The 25,644-nt window shown below is 33.6% G+C and overlaps 1 protein-coding gene across 1 annotated transcript in view; it reads right to left on the bottom strand.

Annotated features, from left to right (window-relative positions):
* Window positions 1-25,644, bottom strand: part of CFAP299 (cilia and flagella associated protein 299) — a 506,080-nt gene that overhangs the window by 50,146 nt on the left and 430,290 nt on the right. Inside the window, exon 5 of the mRNA XM_054591991.1 lies at window positions 19,320-19,462. Within this exon, the coding sequence (XP_054447966.1) occupies window positions 19,320-19,462 (143 nt within the window). The remainder of the gene's footprint in view (window positions 1-19,319; window positions 19,463-25,644) is intronic.

Below are 25,644 nucleotides of genomic sequence, written 5' to 3'. Positions count from 1 at the left end.
GACCCAGTTTCAGTGAATTTTAAAGTTCTAAGCCGATATAATAGGTTTTTACATACCTGTGGCAAGACCTAAGGGTTTTGAAACATCTTAGAATTAACAAAAGGAAGCCAAATATCTTTCTTAAAAAGAAAGTCTTTACTGCCTTTGATGACATGTGACCAAATGACTTTTGCTCTTTTTCCCCCCAGAAAGACCCATAATGTTTAATATGAGTATCTAATAACACCCATTACATCATTATACTGCTTCTTGGATGGTTTGTGAAAGGAGGAGAATGTTTCTAGCAGATCCTGAGAGTTGCTTAAAAAACATTCAACCCTTTGATAAACCAATGTATTTCAAAAACTAAAATTGTTTAATATGCAATGCATGTGTATGTGTGACTATACTGTAATGGGTATGTATTGTTTACCCCTCCCATCACCTCTCCACTTTTTGTCATGCCCCAAGGGAGAGATCCTGCCTCAACAGGCTGCCTTCCATCTGACCTGCTGCTTACTATGGTGGTGATTTGTGCTACATGCTCTACAGCTTTTTCCACTCATCCATTGATGGACGTGTAGGTTATTTCAATATCTTGGCTATTGTGAATAATGCTGCAGTGAACATGGGGTACAGATTATTGTTTGAAATTCTGCTTTTATTTCCTTTGGAACATACTCAGATGTGGGATTGCTGGATTATATGGCAGTTCTTTTTTAATTTTCAAGGAACCTGCTGTATACTGTTTTCCATTGTTTCTTCATTCCTGAAATACTTTTCACTCTTGAATTCCATGTGATAACTATGTTTTCTGCTTTTCCTCCTGTGCCACTGTAACTTCCTTCTCAGTTTGGTTTATTGGGTTATTTTCCTCTTTCCAACATCTAAAATTTGGCATTTTCCTACTATATCTTTTGTCTTTTCTTCCCTAGTTAATCATATTTTTCCCCAGAGATTTAAGCACTAACTTTTTATGAATACTTTTAAATTTGTATCTGCAGACTTCTTAATCTAGACATATCTTATAGGTAACTCAAACTAAGTATATTGGAAAAGTTAGTAATAAAAATAAACTTTTTACTACTATGTGCCAGTCACTGTTGTTAGTGCTTCGTATATACTGACTCATATAATCCTCACAGTCATCTTCTTAAGTATGTATTACACAAAGATAATAAGTTAGAAATTGAGTAATTTGTCCAAGAGCATAAAATAAGTAAGGGGTAACCCAGTTACATTCTAGAAATCGTGCTGTATAACTACTAGACTCTATATTCTTCTTGCTTAAAATCATCTTTTCCTCTCTCTCCATGTGGGAAGTTAGGAAGCACTCCTCATCTTTAGGGATGAGCCAAAATTTTACCAGCTCAGAGAGGCTGTACTTGGTCATTTTGTCTAGCAACTCCTGCCTATTTATCCTCAGTCTAACCTTTCTTCTTCATGAAATTATTCATGAAAAATTGTAACTCATGCAATTTATGCATCACTTTTGTCGGATACCTTGGACTGTTTTGCTCAGCACCCACTCTAATCTCTTTCTGGTGTGCTTTCCTGTACTGTAGAGCTGAAAGGTCAAAAATCTACTTTTCTAAGGTTACCTCACAGCTGGGTTTTGCAATGTAATTTAGTTTTCACCAATCAAAAGCTTTCTCAGGAGGAATGAATTTCTAATTACCTTTTGTGGGAAGAGACAGAGGATGTGAGGAACAATCTTGCTCCAGTTATGGCAGAAAAGGCATAACTCTAGAGCTTATTAGGTGTGGCAGAGATGCCAGACACTACAGCTCCTGATTGGTGTGGAAGCAGCATGTTTCTGGAGCTGTCAACAGTGGTGGAAGTTTCCTAACAATGTGCCTTCCTGACAGTGGTTGGTGGAGGCTGCCACTTCCTGGTTAGCTCAACTCTGCAGTGAGGCTTAAGTGGGGGAAAAATCTAGAGTCTGTTTCTTCCATTCTCCAAGTGATTCTGTGAACTGTTTATATGCTTATTAAGTCTCTTTGCACTTAAGCCAGCTTCAGTGGACTCTGTTGTATGTAACTAAGAACACTGATCGGCACATCTAATAATTTTTGTGTCTGCCTTATTACTAGACTATATATACTCCAAGAGAAATTAACCTTTTATTTTCAATTACAGAATTCCCAATGTCAGGTAGAGCTTATGTCATAGTAGGTATTAATATGTAATTATTGAATTTCATGGCATAAATTTTAGAAGTGTTTAGTTTCTTCTGCAATGGTAGAGACTGCTTTGGAATACCCCCTTAATAGCTTCTGGCCAACACACTATGCGCTTTCTCTATATGTACTATCTTTCATTTCAGATTGGTTCTAGAATATATGTCTAGGGGACTGAAGTCATTGAATAGGTATCAGTTACTTACTGTTCCTAAAATTTGCCATGTTTCCTCATGCTTCTGCTCATATTTAGAATACCTGGTGCACCACTATTCTACTGAGAAGACTCCTATGCATTTTCAAGGGCAAACTGAATTATTTTCTTGCAGCAGTCTTTTCTGTGCTTTCCCAAATGATTAATTACACTTTCATTTATGTTCTTATAATACTTTGTATATATTTAATTATAGCATTTCTAGAATAATAGATTACATTTTATTATTCTGAATCATTGTGTTATAATTACTAAGTAAAATATACATGCAGAGAACATTAAAATGCCATAATGCTTCTGAAAATTTGCTATAAACCCACAAATATAAGTTATCTTTATTATTACATGCAGAAACAGAGAAAAATTATTGCTCAATTTCACTTATTTCTATTCTGTGATAGGTAGGCTTCTAGTTTATTCCATTTAGCTTTTTTTGTGAGGACTTACTTGCTTACACATGACCTGACTTTTTCAAGTTCTGGAAGGAATGGCCAGGAAGCCCTAGGAAGCCACAGGCTAATTTGTGTGGTTGACTTGAAGAATAGAAGGTTCCCTCACAGTTTTTCCTCAGAAAATTAGGGAATAATTCAATTTGGAACTATTTCATTCCTGGATACAAACACTAAAATACTGTCCTCAAACAAATAAATGATCATTTTTGCTTCCTTTTTTCCCTTTTAAATGAATTATACCCACTTTGAAAATCATGCTGTATGGCAGTTATCCCCAAATAACTATTCCTTTGGTCATTTGAAGAATTTTCTTTTATAGTATGAAATATATTAGGTGAATAATATTCAAGCAATATAAATGTTTATTATTTCCAATATTTTCAACTTTTTTCCTTAGAGGCTTTTATTAGCACATGTTAGAGAGCAGCTATTTTGAATATTTTATTTGAAACATTTAGCATTTGTAATGTTAATACCATATCTCTCCACTGATTTTTATTTTATTTTTGTTAATAAACCAAAATTTTCATCAAAAATAAAATAAAAAATTAAGGAGGTAATATTTATAATATTAAACCTAAGCCAGATGTGGATGCATGCTTTTCCAGATTAAACATTTACTGAGTTGGCAGGAAAAGACTTTCTTCCTCATTCATCCACATAAGTTTTGTTTGAATGGATTCTAATTTCTTATTCCTTTACTGTTTTTACTATCTTTCTGTTGCTTTGTTTACCCAGCAGTGGTTTTTCCTTACCACTACCTTCCACAATTCTGCACAGCTGCTTCCCAGATGAGCTAAATAGCTCATTTTCATCTTTACACAAGTTTAAACTATGGGCTTATCCTATATAGCTTTCACAGAAACAGTGACTAGAATCTCTTTGTGACAGTTTTCATTGCTACAATTTTTAAAGGAATCTTCAAAGGAACTTGACTATAGAAAAACATAAGACATCTTTATCTGGTTCAGCATCCTTAAAATCACATGTATTCTTTGAAAACTGGTGGGACAAGGCCTAAACTTATGAGGAATATAATGTATGTATTCAGAAAATAAAGAAAAAACAGACTTTTCCAGGAAATTGAGAAAGTTTCTAATTTTGTTCCTATCTATTAAAGGCTGATTAACTAACTTCTACAGAGTATTTCACCCAAATGCCTTTAAAATGGACTTACTCAACATGACTTGAAGAACCAAGGCAATAATCCTTGTTTAATAAACTTATTTCATATATTCACACATGAAATGAAAAAATTCAAAGAGATTTCCCAATTCAGAGGTATTTCAATTAACTTCAAGCCCTCTCTCACTCCTTCCTTCCCTTCCTTTGTTCTTCCTTTCTGTATTCCTGCCTTACTTCCTTTTTCCCTTTCGTGTCCTCTTTCTCCTTTTGTTCCTCTTCCCTTTCATTTCCATGTTCATATGCTATACTTTTGGACAGTGCATCATAGTCAAAAGCATCCTGAATACTTTACAATTTAAAGAAAATTCCATAGGTTTGATATTGCAGCTCCTATCAGACAGATGATAATGAAGAGAGATTATAGGAACTAATGAGAAGGTAGGCTGGCATTCCTAATAACTTGCATTTTCATGTTGAACTTGTTCATTGCTTTCTTTATTTGAACGTGAAGGAAGGAAATGAGAGGTTGAATTCTGGGTTATGACTAAAGAAGCTAAACTACTTACAAAAGTACCCTGATTCTATTTCATTGCATTTTGGCACAGAGGTACAGTCATGTGTTACCAGATTGTACGGTGTGTTCATGAATCAGAATTACACAGCTTGAGGGCATAGATAGTTCACATTCTTTTTAAAAAATGATTATGTAAAAAATAAGTAACAATCAAATATAAATATTGACAGAAAGTAAGCATGCTGCATGTGAATAACATTTGTATGGGATTTTTAGATTCATGTCACAGACAAGTTAACTTTTGTTGTGCCTTCGCAAATTTATGGGTGATTGAACACAAATGGCTCAGAATATTAATGTCAACAAACTTTGACTATTTTTGTGTATGTATGTAAAAGTCTGAACATATACATTGTACTGCTATTTTATAGTCAAATAGCATCTAAGTCTGCTAATGTGAGAAAATCAGAAACTCAATTAATTATATTAATCGTTCCTGAATTCAAATGCTCAGGAAAACTGCAGTTAGATTTGACGACTTTAGTTGAGTGTGCTTAGGACTATATGTGAGATCTTTCCTAGATCTCCTTATAGAATTAGACCAGAGTAAGGCATAATTAAATTGTTTCATTCATCTTCAGGTTTAGCCATGATACAAATTGAGAGATCATCAAATTGAACTTACTGGTAATTATGCAGTTTTTTTCTAATAACTATTTTTACTCCTAAAAGTAGGCATGGAAAAAATGTAAAATAGCACATAGATTGTTCTCTTTACAACAAAATCTTGAAAATCAATTCAAGTTTTCGAATTTTTGTTCTGGCTTTTAAATTCTTTCATGTGATTAAAATTTTGTAATAGTTCAAAATGAAATCATATTGTTTGAAGAAACTTGTTTTGTATTGTTTTACTCAATGACATAAATTAGTAAAAATGGAATGAAGTTAATTTTATAAGTAACTTGACAGTTGAAGTTCTAAAGTTTAGCATAAGCTCTTGTGTCCCAACGTATTGCACAATACAATCCTTTTATGTGATAAACTGGACCCAAATAGGAATTTGATAATATAAAAACAATTATTTCATACTAAAAGCAGACAGAAATTCAGAGACTCTGTACATATCACACTATAGATATACTTTTGGATATTTATGAATATAATAAAAGCATATGTTAAAATTGTAATTGTTTCATAAGTTCTTTTTATGTGGTGAGGTGGATTTTGATTTGGAGAACTCATAAAGATGTTCTAATGTTAGCTGACAGTTTGAAATCCAGTGAAAATTTTGTACTACCATCAAAACCAATTTTGTGAATCAATGGCAAATGTTCAGACTTAGAATATAATCATATGGTTTATAATAATATTAGTATGGTTTTTAAAATAATATCATTTCAATAGTATCTTTAAAAAGAAAATAAAGCAAAGTAAAGGGACCCAAGTCATATATACAAGTAGATAAATATACAGATGCTGGAATGTTAAGAATTTGGACTAGGAATTTGGAGGCCTAAGACCTAGTCCCATTTTTGTTGCATCTACTTTTTTACCCTAAAGCAAGCCATTATTCTTCTCTATTTGTGATATTTACACTCAAGAACTCTCAGATTTCTAGACTGGTCAATCATCACTAGATTTCTGGTGTTCCTTAAGTTATAAATGTTGGACTTCTGAAAAGAATCTACCTGAAATGTATTGACTAATATGTATTCCAAGAGTAGAAACTGATAGTGCTTGCCTCTCTGGAGAGCAAGAAGTATTCCCTAAGACATCATGTTACTTTGCTCTTTTGGTTTTGTGGTGGCCACAGATAAGGTATCTGTAGAAAGATAATCTTGGTGCATCTGTGTCTATTTTATTAACCCAAATGAGATGATTTTCATGTATCTGAGACAGGGAAATTGTAAGAAGGTGGTGATATTTATTTTATGTCTTTAAGTTTCCTCTTGACACATAAAAATATTAATTTTAAGGGAAATAATAGGTTTGGCATTTTGTGGGATAGACTGTGAAATTAACTGGCAGTTTCTTTAGGAAAATCATTTTGGGTTCCAAATAATAAACAAGTAAAATTTTGGCACAACATTTATTTACACATTGGAAGTTGTCTATGATTCATGATATCTCTATACTATAACTTTAACCCTATTCAAATTTTGTTATAACAAATACATTTCAGGATTGTCCCCTCTCTGAGCCCATCCCCCACACAGAGCCACAAAATGGTGAAGTTCGTTGCCCTGCTCTGGTGATGACCTAACTCTCTGCCCCATACAATTAGTAAGTGCCTTTAGTAAGATTTAGTAGCAATAGGCCATGCTACTAAAACAGGGAGTCAAAGCAGCTCTACCTAATACACAGAAACAAACAGAGAGACTGCCAAATCGAGGAGACAAAGAAATGTGGCCCAAATGAAATAAGAGAACAAAAATCCCAGAAAAAGAACTAAATAAAATGGGGACAACCAACCTATCAGATGCAGAGTTTAAAACACTGGTTATCAGGATGCTCAAAGAACTCATTGAGTATGGCAATGACATGTAAAAGGCCCAGGCAGAAATGAAGGTTATAGTAAGTGAAATAGAGAAATTACATGGAACCAACAGTGGAGGGGATGAAGCCAAGATTCAAATCAACCTTTTGGAACATAAGAAAGAAATAAGCATTCACCAGGACAACAAGAAGAAAAAAGAATTTAAAAAAATGAGGATAGGCCAAGGAGCCTCTGGGACATCTCCAAGTGCACAAACAGCTGAATCATAAGGATACCAGAAAGAGAAGAGGAAAAGCAAGACATTGAAAATTTTTTTTGAAAAAATAATGAAAGAAAACTTCCCTAATTTGGTGAAGAAAATAGAACTGCAAGTCCAGGAAGAACAGAGACTCCTAAACAAGTTGGACCCAAAGAGCACCACACCAAGACACATCATAGTTAAAAATAGAGTATCTTAAAAACAACAAGGGAAAGAGGTGGGAGGGAGGCAGAAACAAATGTATTTAAAAAGTAAATAAATTTAAAAACAAACAAACAAACAAAAAAAGAACTAATATCGCCTACGTTGGAAGAATATATCATATAAATTCTCCAAGTTGTTTTTTGCAACTTTTCTTAAAGGATTCCTTGAGAGAAGCAGTAAGCTCGTGGCTGACTGTCTCATTCCAATAATTTATTGTTTTATCCAATAAAAATCAAGGTCAAAAAAAAAAAAACAAGAACAAGAGAAAAGCAGAGTCATCTAGAGCACAGTTCCTATAAGACTTTCAGCTAATTTCAAAAAAAAAAAAGAAATTTTGCAAGCTAGAAGGGACTGGTAAGAAGTATTCAAAGTAATGAAAAGCAAGGACCTACAACCACATTACTCTATCCAGCAAAACTATCATTTGGAATGGAAGGGCAGATAAAGTGCTCCCCAGACAAGGTAAAGCTAAAAGAGTTATAACCATCACCAAGCCATTATAACATAAAATTTTGAAGAGACTTAAGAGAAAGAAGATCAAAACTGTGAATATTATAAGGGCAATAAATTCACAACTATCAACAAATGAATCTAAAAAACAAACTAAGCAAACAAGCAGAACAGAAACAGAATCATAGATAGATCATTTGGAAGGTCATCAGCTGGGAGGTAGAAGGTGGAGAATGGGGGAAAAGGTGCAGGGATTAAGAAGCATAATTGGTGGGTACAAAATAGACAGGGGGAGGTTAAGAATAGTACAGGAAATAACGAAGCCAAAAAACTTATGTGCATGACTCATGAACATCAATTAAAGGGAAGGATTGTTGGAGGGAAAGGGGGTACAGGGCAGAGGGGGGCAAAGGGAAAAACCTTGGGACAACTGTAATAACATAATCAATAAAATATATTTAAAAAACAAATGCATTCTTCCTTAATTTAGAAGATTAAATAAAAACAACTCTGAATATCAAGGCAAACTTGCTACATATCCTTTCTTAAGGGAGCCCTTGTACACTGTTGGTGGCATTGTAAATTGGTACAGTCACTATGGAAAACAGTATAGAGAGTCTTTAAGAAATTAAGAATAGAATCACCTTATGATCCAGCAACTCCTTTTGTGGTTATTTGTCTGAAGTATATGAAAACACTAGTTCTAAAAGATGTATGTATCACTATGTTCATTGCAGCATCATTTACAATAGCCAATATATGGAAGCAACTTAAGGGTCTACTGACAGATGAATGAATAAAGAAGATGTGGTACACACACACACACATACCACAACAGAATACTGCTCAGCCAAAAGAGGAAATATTGCCTTTTGTGACAAAAGGGATGAATTGTGAGGGTGTTATGTTAAGTGAATTAAGTTAGAAAAAGACAAAAACCATATGATTTCACTCATACATGAAATACAAAATAAAAAATAACAAAACTAAAAAAATAAAATAAAAAATTAAAACTAGCAAAACAAAACAAAAACACTCAGATACAGACAAGAGAACGGTGATTACAAGAGGGGAAGGGGGTTGGAAGGAGACCAAACTGGGATAAAGGGGTTAAATATATGATAAGGGAAGGAAATTAAGCTTTTGGTGGTGAGTGTGCAATAGAATATAAAGATACTGAATTATGATATCACACACGTATAATTAATATATTATTAACTAATGGTACCTTAATACATTTTAAAAATTTTTTACTGTTGTTCAATTACAGTTGTCCCCATTTTCCAACCATTACTCTCTCCTGCCCAACACACCCCAACCTCCCGCATTCAATTCTCTGCCCCCTGTTAACTTTGTCCATGGGCACTTCATAGGTGTTCCTTGACAATCCTTCCCCTTCATTCCCCCATTACCCTTTTCCTGCCTTGCTTCTGGTTACTGTCAGTTTGTTCTTTATTTCCACATCTCTGGTTCTATTCTGCTCGCTTGTTTTTTTTTATTGGTTATATTCCTCTTATAGGTGAGATCATGTGGCATTTTTCTTTCACTGCCTGGCTTATTTCACCTGGCATAATGCTCTCCAGTTCCATCCATGCTGTTGCAAAGGATAGGAGTTCCTTCTTTCTTTCAGTTGTGTAGTGCTCCTTTGTGTAAATGTACCACAGTTTTGGGATCCAATCATTTACTGATGGGCATTTAGGCTGTTTCTAGCACTTGGCCATTACTGTAAATTGTGCTGCTATGAACACTGGGGTGCATAGGTTCTTTTGGATTGGTGTTTCAGGGTTCTTAGGGTATATTCTCAGAAGTGGAATTGCTGGGTCAAAAGGCAGTTTCATTTTTAGTTTTTTGAGGAAATTCCATACTGTTTTCTACAGTGGCTGCACAAGTTTGCATTCCCACCAACAGTGCACTAAAGTTCCCTTTTCTCCACATCCTTGCTAGCACTTGTTGTTTGTTGATTTGTTGGTGATGGCCATTCTGACCAGTGTGAAGTGGTATCTCATTGTGGTTTTAATTTGCATCTCTCTGATAGCTAGTGATGTTGAGCATCCTTTCATATATCTCTGGGCCCTATGTGTGTCCTCCTTGGTGAAGAGTCTGTCCAGGTCCTTTGCCCATTTTTTAAATTGGATTGTTTGTCCTCCTGGTGTGGAGTCGTGTGAGTTCTTCATATATTTTTGAGGTCAAACCCTTGTCTGAGGTATCATTGGCAAACACATTTCTCCATGTGGTTGGTTCCCTTTTCATTCTGCTGATGTTTTCTTTAGCTGTGTAGAAGTTTTATAATTTGATGAAGTCCTATTTGTTTATTCTTTCCTTTATGTCCCTTGCTCTAAGGGAATGTATTGGTGAAAATATTGCTGCGTGGAATATCTGAAATTTTCCTGCTTATATTCTCTTACAAGGCCACTGTAATCAAAACAGTCTGGTACTGGCATAAGAACAGACACATAGATCAATGGAACAGAATAGAGAGCCCAGAAATAAACCCATGTCTCTATGGTCAATTAATATTCAACAAAGGGGGCAGGAGCATAAAATGGAGTAAAAATAGCTTCTTCAACAAATGGTTTTGGGGGATTTGGAGAGCTACATGCAAAAAAATGAAACTCGACCACCAATTAACTGCATACATAAAAATAAAATCAAAATGGATAAAAAACTTAAATCGTGACACCTTAATACCTTTTTTAAAAATTAAAAATGCAGATTTTAAACAGGACATAGAAAAATAGATTTCTACAAATACCTAAATGTTAGTTTGTCATTTTAGCTACTGTAAAAATTTTGCTGAAAATACACCTTTTTAGAGACAATATCTAGCAATTCTTCTTTAGCTAAGGGCTCAAATCAAGCATCACTAATAATGGAACAATTTGATGTTAGTTGCCTACTCATATAATGCAATATATAGTTACTCACCAATAGAGAATTTCTGCTGAAAAAATATTTACACTGAATACAATCAAGCCTTTAGATTCGTCTCCCAATTTAAAGAAAATACATAGAAAGAAATCAAGTGATACGACAAGGAAACAATGACACAATGCTAAGTGCAGGGCAATGTAAAAGGCAGCTGGCCCTATGTCTTTATAAAGTCAATATAATTAATTCAAAAGAATGTATGCACCCCTATGTTCATTGCAGCATTATTTACAATAGCCAAGATATGGAAGCAACCAAGTGTCCATCAATAGACCATTCGATATAGAAGTTGTGGTACACATACACAATGCAATATTACTTGGCCATAAAAAAGTATGAAATATTACAATTTGAGACAGCATAGATGCATAGACAGATGGACCCAGAGGGTATTATGCTAAGTGAAATAAATCAGACAGAGGAAGACAAATACCATATGATTTCACTTATACATGAAATCTAAAGAGCAAAATAAACAAAATAGAAACAGACGCATAGATACAGAGATCAGAATGATGGTTGCCAGAGGGAAGGGAACTTGAGGGACTGAGTGAAAATGGTAAAGGGATTAAGTACAAATTGGTTAGTTACAGAATAGTCATGGAGATGTAAAGTACACATAGGGAATATAGTCAATAATATTGTAATAACTATGTAGGGCGCCAATTGGGTACTGGAAATAACAGGAGAAATACTTTGTGAAATATATGATTTTATAACCATTTTGCTGTACACCTGACATTAATACAAAATAATATTGAAGGTAAACTGTGATTGAAAAATAAAATTTAAATAAAAAATAAATACATCTTTAAAATATATGTTAATGTCATGACCAGGAAAAAAAATCTTGCTGGAAAGTAAAAGGCTAATTAGGAGATGGTTCACAAAACCACCTATAAAATATATTTTGAGAATAATTGAGAAAACCCAAATATGAGCTGGATGTTACATGAGAATTGGAAATAATTATTGATTTCCTTATGTATAATAATAGTGATGTAATATTGGAGAATGTTCTTATTCTTATGAGATTCATAATAAATTATTTAGGGGTAAAATCTGCAAGCTACTTCAAAATGGCAAACACATACACACAACAACACACACATGAACATACTTTGTAGAACTCAAGCAAAGTTGGAAACCATTAACAATTGTCTAGTCTGGGTTGAAAGTATATTGCTATTTATTGTACTATTCTTTGAACTTTTTTAAAAATTTTTAAATTTTATAAGAAAAAGTTGGGAAAGTAGCACAATTTGAATACCATGGGAGAGTACACTTAAAATGGTAAATTTTATGTTATGTGTATTTTACCAAATTTTTTTAAATGTTGGAAAAAATCTTGTGTAAGGAATAATCCTGTCTTAACCACAGTAAGTATTGTCAATAAACTGGAGGTTGTCTCAGACCTCTAATTATTCACTTAGGTTTACCCAGAGACATAACCTTCAGGAAAACACATTTTAGACAATTAAAGAGACTACCAGATGATTGTTCTGGGAGCCTGACTTTTTAAAAAAGCAATGAAGTAAACAGGGTTTGGGTAAAATTCTACCATAGAATAATGCAGACAGGTGTTCAGTAAAAATTAGGAGGTATTATTGTTTCTAGTATATTTGGGTTTATAGAGAGGCAGGAAAAGTTCCATCTGAATATATCTTCTGAGGCCTCTCTTCTTCATCCTTGAGTTGTCTATGAAAGATACCACTAAATGTTTAGCTTGGGATATAAAGAAACTAAGATAAGTATTGTAAAATTAAATTTATTTGTCAAAGAATTCCAAGTAAATATTACAAAATTATGAGAACCACAGTTTGGAGGGTATGAATAGATTCTAAAAGTATCCTGGGACATAACTGAGGTTCAGTCAGGGCCAATTTTTTCCTGAAGACTTTTAGACTGAAGCCACAATTAAAGGCCACTTTTAGTTCTGTCCAGAGCTCTTCTACACACCAAGCTGTGGGACACTGTAATTCTTACTCAGAGTGACTGAAAATAAAAGCCTAGTTAAGTACAAAGGGCCACTTTCAGCCAAGCTCTATGAAAGGAGGAAGTGGCAAGGGTGGGTACAGGATGGCTGAAATTCCCCAGTCTTAACTATGGATAGCAGGATTGCTTAAAGTTCTGAAAAACAACCCCAAATTAGGTTTTGTAAAGAAATATATGAACTGACTATGACTAGAACATGGATGTGAGACCAAAGGGGAAAATAATATTTTTTTCATGACAAAGTTCTAAAGTAGGTTATACATTTATAAAAGAAAAATTATGGCGTTTGGGGTTCCACAGGACTTTATTTGATCTTGTATTTCGAGTTGTGAGTGCAAATGTGCTTGTGTGTAACTTTGGTTAAGCCAACTAACACTTCTGTGATGTACTTGTTAAAATGTGATCAAGATCCCTAATCATAAGGCTGTGGTAAAGAGTGAAATTATATATATATATATATATATATATATATATATATATATATTTATTAAATTTTATATATATATATTTATTAAATTTTATATATATATAAAAAATTTATGTGTGTAATTTAAAAATATAGTTTATTGTATATAATTTATATGTGTGTGTGTATGTTATTAAGCATAGTGCCTTGTGTACAAGAAGTGCTCAGTTAATTTTTACCAGCATCATAATCATCTCAGACTCTGACTCGGTTCAACTTTGTTAACCAGTGGTATGGAGCAAACAGACAGAGCCCAAGGCTGAAATGAAACCCACCCAGAGTGGTCAAGCAAGGGAATAATGACTGTGATAATTTGCCATAATGATAGCAAATATGACTTTTAAAATCGAATACAGTGACTTAGACCAGAAGTCACAAGCCAAATGCCTAAAAGAATTTGATAGGTACCATAAAAGGGTGACTCGAGGGTGATGGTGCAGCAGCTGGTACATGTGAGCAGTCAAGTCTATGTTCATCTTGTGAGAACAGTCCCATCTCAAGAAGCAGCTGCTGTTTAATTCTAGATCATGGTTGGAATGAGAAAATGAAGGCCCAGTACAGTTTTTAAGAGAATCTGCAGGTCAAAAATATTTATGTGATATCTCCTGTTTCTAAAACATTAAAAAAATTTAAATACATAGTAGAGGCCAAATAAAATATGTTGGCAGCCAACTATGTGATCTTGGATTTATGGCTTCTTACATCATGCCTGTCTAAGATCAGTATTGGCCCTAAAGATTGGGACAGGATTAAAATTCTGGGTTAGGGACAAGTAGGCCAAAAAAGTGCTCTCTCTTCTTTCAGAGAAAGAGAGAGACAGAAAGAGAGAAGGAGAATATGAACCATATATATAATTTTGAATTTTTTAATAGCAACATTAAAAAAGTGAAAATATGAAAACAATTTTAATTATATATTTCATTTAACCCACTATATCCAAAATACTATTTTAACACATAATTAATGTGGATTGCTTAATTATATATTTTATATTTTCAATAATGTCTTCAAAATCAGTGTGTATTTTATACTTATAGCGCACCTTAATTCAGGGTTAGTCACATTTGAAGTGCTCAATGGCTATACGTGGCTAGGGTCTATCTTACTGGACAGTACAAGTCTAAAGTGAGCTTCTCAAACTTTAATATTTCAATATGCATATTGGAACTTTGGGGATCATGCTAAAAATGCCAACTGTGATTCACTGGTTGGGATAGAGCCTGACACACGTTACTTCTTCCAGGAAGGCTCTCAAGTGGTATCAGTGCTACTGGTACATGGACCGTCATTTGAATGTCAAAGAGCGAGACGGTTGTGGCAAACCTGCCTAAATCAGCATCCTTCCACCCAAAGCTTCCCTCCTCTTTCAAATTCAGCAAATATCTGTTGAAGAGACTAACCTGATATTCTAATTGTTAGTCAGTGACATCATATTGAGACATGGAACAGTATTAATAACTTTAAAATAAGCAATATTTTATATACCACTGCAGAAACACTAACTCATTTACTCCTTAAAAAAATACTTGGGAATCTGCCAATGTTACCAGATGCTTTCATGAGAATGCACTTAAACACAGGATATAGGATAAGCACAACCTTATAATTCTAGCCTCATAGGTTTGGCATGTTAAACATTTAAGTAAAACAGACAATAGAATTACGAGGGAAATTTGACAATAATACTTCTCAAAGCTTTAGGATTAAGGGGCATTCTTTGGTGAAGGGTATGAATATTTCATGGACTTTCTAAAGAGAAACAAAAAAAGGGAACATTTTAATTTCCTCATGATCATCCTACCCGGGGAATGGATAGAGCTCTACAAGCAGATTTAGATTTTTTTTTCAAAAATATTTAAGTATAGAAATTTAAGCATCTAAATGTGGGTCAGAATATAACTCAAAGATTCTATATAGTGCAATCTTTCTCAAGATATAAAAGCTTTTAAGCCCAGAGTACTGTTCTGGTGGTGAGCAGAGAATTTTAATTCCTAAGAACTTGTTCATGCTTATCATTGTTTTGCTTGTGAGCTTTTAGCAAGTGCTTTACTCTACTGTCTCCTCTCCAATGATAAGGATAATGCTTGTCCGACCTATTTCCTGAAGTTGTTATAGAGAGGTGTAAAGGAGCTTGGTAAATTGGAGCATGCTATTATGAGTTATGCACAAGTATGCTGAGAGGAAGGTATTGAATCTTAAACATGGTCCAAATGGAGTCTGAACTGACAAGATGATCAAGTGCTCAGAGCCCTCTTTACTGCTGCATTTCTTAACAGTGGCTACTGTCTGTTGATATTTCTATTTTTCAAGAAAAATATAAGACAGGATTCTAATCACATAACTAATGTCACTTTCTACACAGAAGAAAACAGTATGTCAAAAGGTAAGTAAACAGAAAGAGACCTTATGAAATTTTTAAAGTTTCTGTTTTTAACTGAACCAAGTAGAAACTATGTATATCAAAGATGTTTTTCCCCTAGTAACAACTGCTTAAGTCATTTACTGGCAGAAATCTCTTGTGTGAAAAAATCTGAAGTTTATTTCTGTTAGTTGGCTTAAATTAAACTCACTTGGTAAAAATTATCTACAGGGATCATTGGAATAGAGCTAATTTTGTTTTAAAAAGTCAAATATTATCTGGCACTGAGGAGGAAAAAAACACAAAATAATAAAACTCTCTAGTGGAGAAAACCACAAAATATTAAAAGACATTGAAGGAGACAAAAATAAATATAAATAAATAAATGAAAGAATAGTATAAAGATGTCAATTAATTGTACATTGATCACAACTTGAGAGCAATTACAATTAAAATTATAACTTTTTGTATGTAAGCTTTATGAGTTGACTCTAAAATTTATATAAAGGAGGACAAGCATAGCATAGATACTCCTGAAGAAGAAACTCAAGTTGAATAAATTGCCTTTCTTTATATCAAAAATTTTATGAAAATATAACAAATGAGCAAGATTCTGTTATTTTTGGGAGGGATTATTAAAACAAAAGACTGAAGCCAGAAACAAACCAACACATATAGAACTTAATGACACAAATGGTGTTGCAGAGGTGCAAAAGCAGATAGCGAGCCTTTCAATAAGTGTTGCTAAGACACATTGTTAATGATATGGAAAAACAAACAAAAAAATGGACCTTTATATACCTAACCACCATATACAATATTAAATTCAGGTAGTTTAAAGATATAAAATAAAAATCAAGTGACCTCCAGAAAGGTTGGGATTTGTTGAACAAAAGACATAGAAAAAAAAATGCAAACTTCAGAAGAAAAGGTTAATAAAATGCATTAATCTATCAAAACTTCTGACTTCTGACCACCAAAACTCCATGTAAAGTAAAAGGAAAAGTATACATTGAAAGATGATATTTTGTAAGACATATGAGAGGCAAAAGGTTAATCAACATCCAAGATATAAAAATAGAAAGAATTCCTAGTCTACAAGAAAAGGCATAAAAATATAAACTAAAAGAAAAATGAGGAAAATTTTAATAGACACTACACAGACAGGAAATTTGAACAACCAATATAAGATGCCCAATGTGATTAGTAATCATGGAAATGAAAATTAAAACCACAATGAGAGATCATTTATAACTTACTACAGTAGAAAAAAGATTGGTAATAGCATATATTGGTAAGGATAAGGTTTAACCAGAGCATTTATGTAGACTTTGGTGGGTACAAATTGGTATAACACTTTGAAAACAATCTGGCATTATCTGTATAGTCTTGTGCTTTTGGCTTTGCACTTTTTTCATAAATTGAGGAAAAATAATGAAGTATTTATTTTGTCTTTCTACATGAGTTGAATTCTGTTTCAGGGTAAACAAATAAGTGATAAAGAAAAGTTATCCACTGTGGAAGTACAGCTAAAAATGCAGAAAGAATAATAGAATTAGAAAATCACCATTATGTAATCTTTAGTAAAAATATTTAGGTAGTCCCGATTATTTTGTGCTAAAATCATTGGGTGTAAGTTGATGGGAAAGCTTTATAATGGAATGATCAGACAGACACCGTCTAAACACACTGATGAAACTCACAGAGCTTCATATATTGAAAATTTTTTACCTACAAAAAAATGAACATTGAATTTCATCAAGCCAGTTAACAGGAAATAGGAGGACAGACATAGGGTATTACAAAAAACAGTATGGTAGAGGTCAGTTGTATTTGGAATATTAGACATTTCTTAAGACAATTGAACTGCTTTCTACAACAAATTTACAGCATAAAAGATAAGAAGAAGGGGGACTTTATAAACTAAAAGAGTTGCAAAAGATAGCATAAGAAAACAATGTTGTTTGGGTTTTGATTTTGTCAAACCAACTGTGAAAATATAACTTTAAGACAATCAATGAAAAAAAAAAGGACTAACTAGATATTCAAATATTAAGGACTTATTTTGTTAGGTGTAATAATGTCATCATGTTTCCTTTACAAATATTATTAGATAAAGATTTATACTTCAGCATTAAAAAGTTAATGGCATAGTTGTAGATGCTTTAATATTAACAAAGGTGTTAAGGTAATAGAATCTAGCATTTTTAGTAAATTTTTAGTTAAGGGTTGGTTATGAAGGGGGAGAGGTCTAGGTTAACAACTGGATTTTGTCTTGGGTTGCAGGGATGGTGCAGTTTGCCAAGGGAGCAGATACAAAAGGCACAGCAAGTTTCAGGGATTAAAATAAATTTAACTTTGAAAATAAGTTGTATTGATAGGTACTTATAAGATACTAAGAGATCCTCTGAAGTAAGCAGTAGGATAACTGAGTCTGGAATGAAAAAGAGACATCTGTGCTCAGGCTGTAGCATGAAAACTACTCTACTCCAGAGAAGTGATCAAACCATCCAAGAGAATGTGTATGGTTAGAAAAGAAGTCCAAGGATGAACTTCGGTGAATACCTGTGTGTATGAAATTAACAAGGGAGAGTTCAATGACAGATACTATATTTGGGGGAAGGTTAGTGAAATTAAGAGTTAAGAAAAAGCCCATAAAGGAGTGGCTGATGACCACTCCAGCTGAGTTCAGAGACCATAAATTATTAGTAGTACCAATCCACACCTGTGTGAAATTTCCTTGTTTCCTTCAGCAGTATTCAGAGGTCTGGCTACAGGTACAAGCAAGAGACATTTACTTTGGGGGTGGTTAGAGAGACAGATAGAATCAAAGCACAAAAAGACTTGGGCAGTGGAGATTACTGTAAGAGTATGATATGTTAAATCATATTCTTTGCGTCTAGGTCAGATAAGAGTAAAAAGTCTATGAAAGTGGTGATGGGTCAAGAAGTCTTTAGATAACAGTAGTAAGTGCAGATAGAAGATGGCAGATAGAGTATTGTTACAAGTGTCAACTATGAGCTGGATACGGTAGTGGAGAGTTCAAGCAGAATGCTGCTACTGCTTTTGTGTTCTATGGCCATTTGAGAGATAGAATAAGAAGTTAAGCTTGACAGCTATTCAAAATTAGGCAGAGGGATGGGATCTGTGAATGGATCAACAGTGTAGAGCAGTTCCTATGTGATGAGCTCACAGCTCCAGAGGAAAGCATAAAAGACCATAGTAAAAACAATAATGGGTAGAAGGAATCCCAGAATAAGCCTATGATGATAGTAAATGAGAGTGAGCCAGGAAGAAAGTTGTACTTTGGTTGGTGGCCAAAGAACAGTGGGAAGAGAATGTGTTAGATGGACTGTTCTTGTGGTTTCTAGACAAACCGAGTCTCAAGTGGTGCTAGAGCCTTATGAGGTCAGCAATTTTTAGGTTCTACTTATCATTTAAAAGGAATGTCACTGAGAATTTACTTACCTCATCTCTGAAGAGTTCTCTTTCTCAGGTTGTTAATGGGAAAAATGCACCTATGTCCACTCTCTATTTTAAAATTTATTTATTTTTATTCAAACCACTGTTACCATGTTCCTATTGTACACACATTAGCATTCTTGGCACAATGTTCAACATGAGATAGAAGTCCTCTATTTCTGCCTCTGAGGAGCTTGTTCTCCTATCAAAGGAGTGATAAATATGTACAATTTACCTCAGATCTGTGTATCTTGGAAGAAGTCTTTTTTTCCCATTAAAGTAGACTTCAAAATCTTCAGTCTTTAGCCTGTGGGCATAGTCAATGTATGCTGATACCTGCTGCCCATGAGAATTTCTATCACGAATGAAGATCACAGACTGGTAACACAGAAAAATATAGAGAATGGAGAGAGTAAATGAATAAAAGTCACTTGAGGAAATCATGTAAGTTAATGAAAGCTATATTTGTTGAGGGTTACATGAGCCAGGTGCTATCCTAAGTGCTTTATATTTCATCTTACAATGATCCTAAGACAGATAAAGAAAACTGAGCATGAAAAAAATGTGCATTTATAGTAATTTTATATAACAACATAAATGATAATTATTAGAGGTCTTCCTAAATACAAACATTATTTGAAGTGTTTGTAATACACAATTTATTTACTTTCCCCCCAATCCTGTTGTCTCCTCTCTGTCATCACTTTTAGATTAAAAAAAACAACAAAAACTGAGAATCAGGGAGATTGAGTACCTCACTAAAGGTTTCACAGTTAGTAAATGAAAAAACTCAGATTAAATCCCAGGTTCATGTGTTTATCCTTCCAATCCTCACATTCTTCTTTCACCTGAACTCTTATCTATTCTTGTTATAAAAATATTAATTGTGTCTCTTCTTCTCATTACCATATAAGAATAAAAAAAAATCTCATTACAAATTAAAATGACTTCACAAAATTAATTCCATAGTTCAAAATTATATAGTAAGAACATATTTATCATTCATATTAATTCCTTCATAGATATTATTGAGCATGTACTACATGCTATGCATTATTGTAGGTGCCAAAAATAGAGTGACAAACAAGACAGTAAAGATCCTGAGCTTTCAGAATTTACGTTCTACTGCTGAAAGACAGACAGCAGGCATGAAAAGAAAATAATACTTCCAGTGAGTAATAAATGCCATAAAGCAAATAAGAAAGAAGGTTGGATAGAGAATGAATTGTTGGCGGTGAAGGCTAATTTTGGTCGTCAGAGAAGACCTTAAGTAGGTCACACTTAAGCCAAGACTTGAAGGATGAGAGGAAGTAAGCCATGTAGAGATCTAGCATAGGAGCCTATCAGGCAAAGGGAACAGCTGGTACAAAGGCACTAAAGTGGAAACAAAGTAGAGCCAATGGGTGAATCATAGTCTTTTCCAGATCAAGCTAAGAAACATTGATCTCAAGTTCTAGGGGAAAAAAGAATTGGAAAAGCTCTTAATGCATTTATTTCCAAATCTAGATCAAAGTGTAGAATTTCTTGGCAAGGTCTCATTTGGATGAACCTGTAAACAAATCTTCCTTTATCTCTACAGCAATTGGGTCTTTGTGTAGTCAATTATAGGAAGCACTAATATGGGTTACTTTAGATAGCAGAGCTTCCAAATAGGTGAAGTTAGAAAACTTAACCAATTCTTTTCTCTACTGACCTAAGAAAACATATTACTAACAATATCCCAATTGAAAAACGGATGAACAGAAACAGATTTACAATTAGTTGCTATTTTGCTGATAAGCACCGTTTTTCTGCCTTTCTGCCTTCTCTGGTAGTATGGCATTAAGTACTGAGAATACTGTGCTGAGAAAGGGGAGGAAGTGTTGTGATGGATTTTAGTGACATGTCTGGAGGAACTATCATTCATTGTTATTGTCGTGCTAATCTTATATGGATTCATTCCTAGTCTTCCTCATTTCCCCCACATTGCTTCCAGTTAAGTTTGTATAGATTTCTGCATGCTTTTAGTCACTTGCTTTTTAGCTTTTATAGCACAAATCCTAAATGGATAGTAACTTAAAAAGACTTCTTGAGACTTACATTACTAAACCAATAGCCAGTATGGCTGTCCCTGCTTAAATAAGGCCATGAGCTATAACTATCAAAAATTCATATGCAGTCCTAAAAGTTCTTGAAATCTTTATTCCATCAAGTCTTCTCCTGATATTAGGCAAGTCATGCAAGGACAAAAAGAGGGGGCAAAAGGTCTAAAATAAGCCTCAGGTTTTACAATGGAACTCAATTAACAGAAAAAAAAAAAACTCAACAACCCTCCTCTGTCTTTGTCTCTGTCTCTGCCTATCTCTATCTCTCTATCTCTTTTTAGAGGAAAGATGAATCAGCCTTACTTTTCCAGCAGGTTGGCATACCAGATACGAAGACTGACCTTCCTGCTGAAAACAAATAAAAATTCTGGATATAATCTAAAATCAACTTGTAATATCCATTTATGCTCTGGCAAGAAAATGAGAAATATTCAGAGTCCAAAAACTAAGTGAAAGCAGGAACCCAGAGAGGAAAACAGAGCCCTAAGGTCATTTTGATCCTGCAGGCATTTTCCAAACCCCAGGGAATTTACAGAAGGATTTCATTACCTTGTGAGGTGGGGTTAGGGGGTGACAGGAAACAAAATCCAGCCTTTTAGGTAGAGAGACTAACAGGACTTATTTCCTCAACATAAAGCTGAGAAAAAGAAAAAGAAAAAATATCTGTGATGTGTCTAGAGAAAAGAAGAATCATTCCAGATATACATCCAGAGAAAGTATCTTTTTAATGAGCAAAATATATAAAATTTTAGACCAAAAATAGAAGGGACTTGGCTAACACCAGACTCTTGCTCAAAAAAATTCTTCAGGATATACTTCAGGCAAAAGAAAGTGACTTCAGCTGGAAAGTCAGAGATAAAGAATAGAATGATAAAGAAAGTACTAAATAAAATATTTGACTATATAAATATTCCTCTACAATAAAAAAGAACATGTCCAAAATTTTTTTAGTAAGTATATGTTTGGAAGCAGTGATAAGAATTAAAATGTTGGAATGTCTTTGGATTTTGTTTTTTTAGAATAAGGGCAACTATCAATATATTAAATAATTTTAGAATTTGATAAATATGCATGTATATATCTAGGATCACCATCAATAAATAGGAAACTATTCATATAACTTTTAAATTATTAGAGCAAAATAAAATGAAAAATAGTGACCATCCAGTGAAACAAAAGGTAGAAAGAAAGAGGAAAATATGGAAAAATAAGGACAAATAAAATATACTAATATAATGATAGTGCTATGGGTTGAATTATATCCCTTCAGGATGCGCATGTTGAAACCCAGGCACCCACTACATTAGACATAGGACCTTTAAAGGGGTAATTAAGTTTAAATGGGCCAATTAGGGTAGATCCTAATCCAATCAGACTTCATAAGAGAATCTGAACACAGAGAGGCATTTGGGGTCTGTGTGCATAGGAGAAGGATGATGTGAAGGCACAATGAAAAAGAGTCATCTGTAAGCCAACGAGAAAAAACCAGATCTGCTCACACCATGTTCTATCTTGGACTTCTAGCCTTGAGAACTGTGAGAAAGTAAATTTGTTATTTAAGCCACCCAGTGTGTGGTATTTTGTTATGGTATCTCTAGCAAACTAATACAGATAGTAATAAATTGAAATAGTTAAGTAATTACAGTCAATGTAAATGGCAAAATATTTGGGTTAAAAGACAAAGGTTATTAGAGTACACATAAAAATATGATATAAAATTTAAGATTGAATATTAAATGATCAAAAAATATAAATAAGAAATTTCCACCTAAAAAAGATCTGTGTCAGCATATTAATATTAGACTAAATGGAATTTGAGGTAAAAAGAGCATTTCTAGAGATAAAGAGTCACCAGATAATGACAAAATATTCAAGTCACAGAAAGATATAACAATTACAAACTGGGATAAACCAAATATAGCCTCAATATACTTAAATCAAAAATTGATAAAACTAAAAGGATAGACAACTCATCACCTCTTTGGTTAATTTACCTTTCTCATTAAGCCCTAATATCAAACAGAATAAATACATATAGAATTCTAAATACTATAGAATTAATATATATTGTAAAGAATAAAAAACACAAAGTCGAATGCTTATTTTTATCTTATTTGAATACCTAAATATCTTTACTTTTCAATGTCCTTGTGAGTAAAATGACTGATGGTCTAAAGTTATGTATATGTGGACATAATTTTACTATTTTACATTATTACATATAGCCCTTCTATGTGAGTTATAGCCTCTTGTCTATTTAAATCTGAGTAAATTTATTTCAGATTTCACTTTCCACCCTTGTAAGAGTTAAGTGTCTGCTCTGTGATTTTTGTGAATCCTGATATTTTCTGAAGCTAGAGAACTTCAGGTAAGGCCAAACTGACTGTAAGTATGGGCCCCCTAAGTTCACTCTATGTCCTTAGATGGGTTGCTGAAACTCTTAATGTTTCTTCATCTTCATAAGGCCTATATCTCTTAAGTAGTTCCTGCAAAGTCCAGCAAGTTTTTTTAAATATGTATATAAATAAAATTTTCAGGACAAGGAAATGAAATACTTTATAATTATATCAGAATGCTATTGCCTAGGTGTGTATAATTGTATTTATGTTGCAGTACATGGTTGAATTCCTTTGTTAAGTTTAATTATTCTCAGTTAAAATGCTGAATTTAACTGTATTTTGAAGTCAAAATTTAAACAATATTTTCACATATTATACAGGATAGACTTAATTGACAATAAAGTTAATATCCTGGCATCCAGAATGTGCAGAATAGGTTATGAGAACTCTTTGAAAAATTAGATTTATTTCAGCCTGAATGTGACATTTTTTAGTCATTGAAGGCTTTCTTATTTGGAACCGTCTTCTGTTTCAAAAGGAACTAGAAAATATTATAAATAATTTTTTTATGTTTCTATAATAACATTTCTTTTTCCTTTAAAAATGTAATAGCTTCATTGAGGTATAGTTCACATAAGAAAAAATTTATACCAAAGTTTTAAGTGTGATATTTAGTGAATTTGCAGAGCTGTGCAATATTTATATCACCCCAAAGAGATCCCATGTGCCCATTTCAGCCATCCTTGTTCCTATGCCCAGCTCCAAGCAACCGCTAATCTACTTTTTGTTTCTGTAGATTTACTTTCACTAGATTTTTCATATGAATGGAATCATACAATATAAGATCTTTTTCATTCTAATAACATTTTTATCACAGTTAATTTGCCAAAAGAAACATGAAAACCATAGTTTATTTAAGGGTTCCTTTAAATTACGATATGCTTCTAAAAGGAAAACTTCCAAAATGCTCACTGTCCTTAGATAAGATCCTTTAATCCCTTCTGGAGAAGTCAAGATATAACCAAATGAGTATTTTCGTAAATCAAATGATATTCGTTTGAAGCCATGAATATTGGTCTACATGTATTTGCAATGTTTGCAGAAAACACTCGTTTTTCTTTAAGTAACAGCAACTGCAACCACAACAAACCCAGTAGAACAAGTTGTTGCTAATATCAAGATATGAATATTTCTGATGCCAAGGATCATGTGGAATCTGAGATTTTTACTGAGATGGGTTGTGACCTCAAGTGTGAGGCCAACATCAGTTGAAAAGACTCACGGAATGCTTAGATAGGTCTTCACCACTTCTCATGTGTTGGTAAGAAGATGAATTAAAATACAATTTAGGCCATTAATATATCATTTGGATCTTTGGCTGTTTGTCTTTTCCCTGAAGTGGATTAAAATACAAATCAAAAACTTGTTATGAGTTGAGTACATGTGTTGCCTGATTTTTCTTGCCAAACACTAACTAGGAGACATAAACCTGATACATCAAAATGGGACTTTTTCAACAGTGAAGCCAAAGTCACTTTAAAAAATGCACACTAAGCAGTATGTCTCTGCTGAACATCCATTTCAGGGGGATGAGAGCTGTCAACTGAGCTAAGTCCTGGGGCTACCCCTGTGGGACTGTTAGTGTGCTCCCCAACAGAGACAAATAAAGCAAGAATTTTTTATCTCCTAGATATTTAAAACTCAGCAATGCTTTTATGAATCATTAATTTTGGAGAATCATCATTTCATTTCAGAAGAAAAACCATTTTGCAAATGGAGCCTACATTCTGACAAACAATCGTTTCATAGCTTCTCAAAATTTCTCTGAAATTCTTATTATAAATTATAACCATTATAAACTTCCCTAAAACAAGTCATTTTTTGAAATTTTTATGATGGTTATTATATTAAAATTCCATATCCTCTTATTCAATTGCATGTAGATACATTTTCATTATTCAAACAATTCTCATGGTCACATTTAAGACAGTCATTTGCTGTTCCAGTTGGTGGCCTAGGCTCTGAGCCAGCACCTTTACTTCCCTGTCCACTTGGCCAAAACAGATCAGAGACCAGCCTTGTTTCAAGGGGCAGGGAAAGTGACTTCTCTGTCTCTCTCTCCTTTTTACTTGATCAT

The sequence above is a fragment of the Pteronotus mesoamericanus genome, unplaced genomic scaffold, assembly GCF_021234165.1.
Source record: "Pteronotus mesoamericanus isolate MK-2021 breed Mesoamerican mustached bat unplaced genomic scaffold, CSHL_Meso_final contig_130, whole genome shotgun sequence".
In the NCBI taxonomy this organism is placed as follows: domain Eukaryota; kingdom Metazoa; phylum Chordata; class Mammalia; order Chiroptera; family Mormoopidae; genus Pteronotus; species Pteronotus mesoamericanus.
The sequence above is the reverse complement of the archived record's forward strand: the minus strand, read 5'-3'. Positions and strand labels throughout refer to the sequence as shown.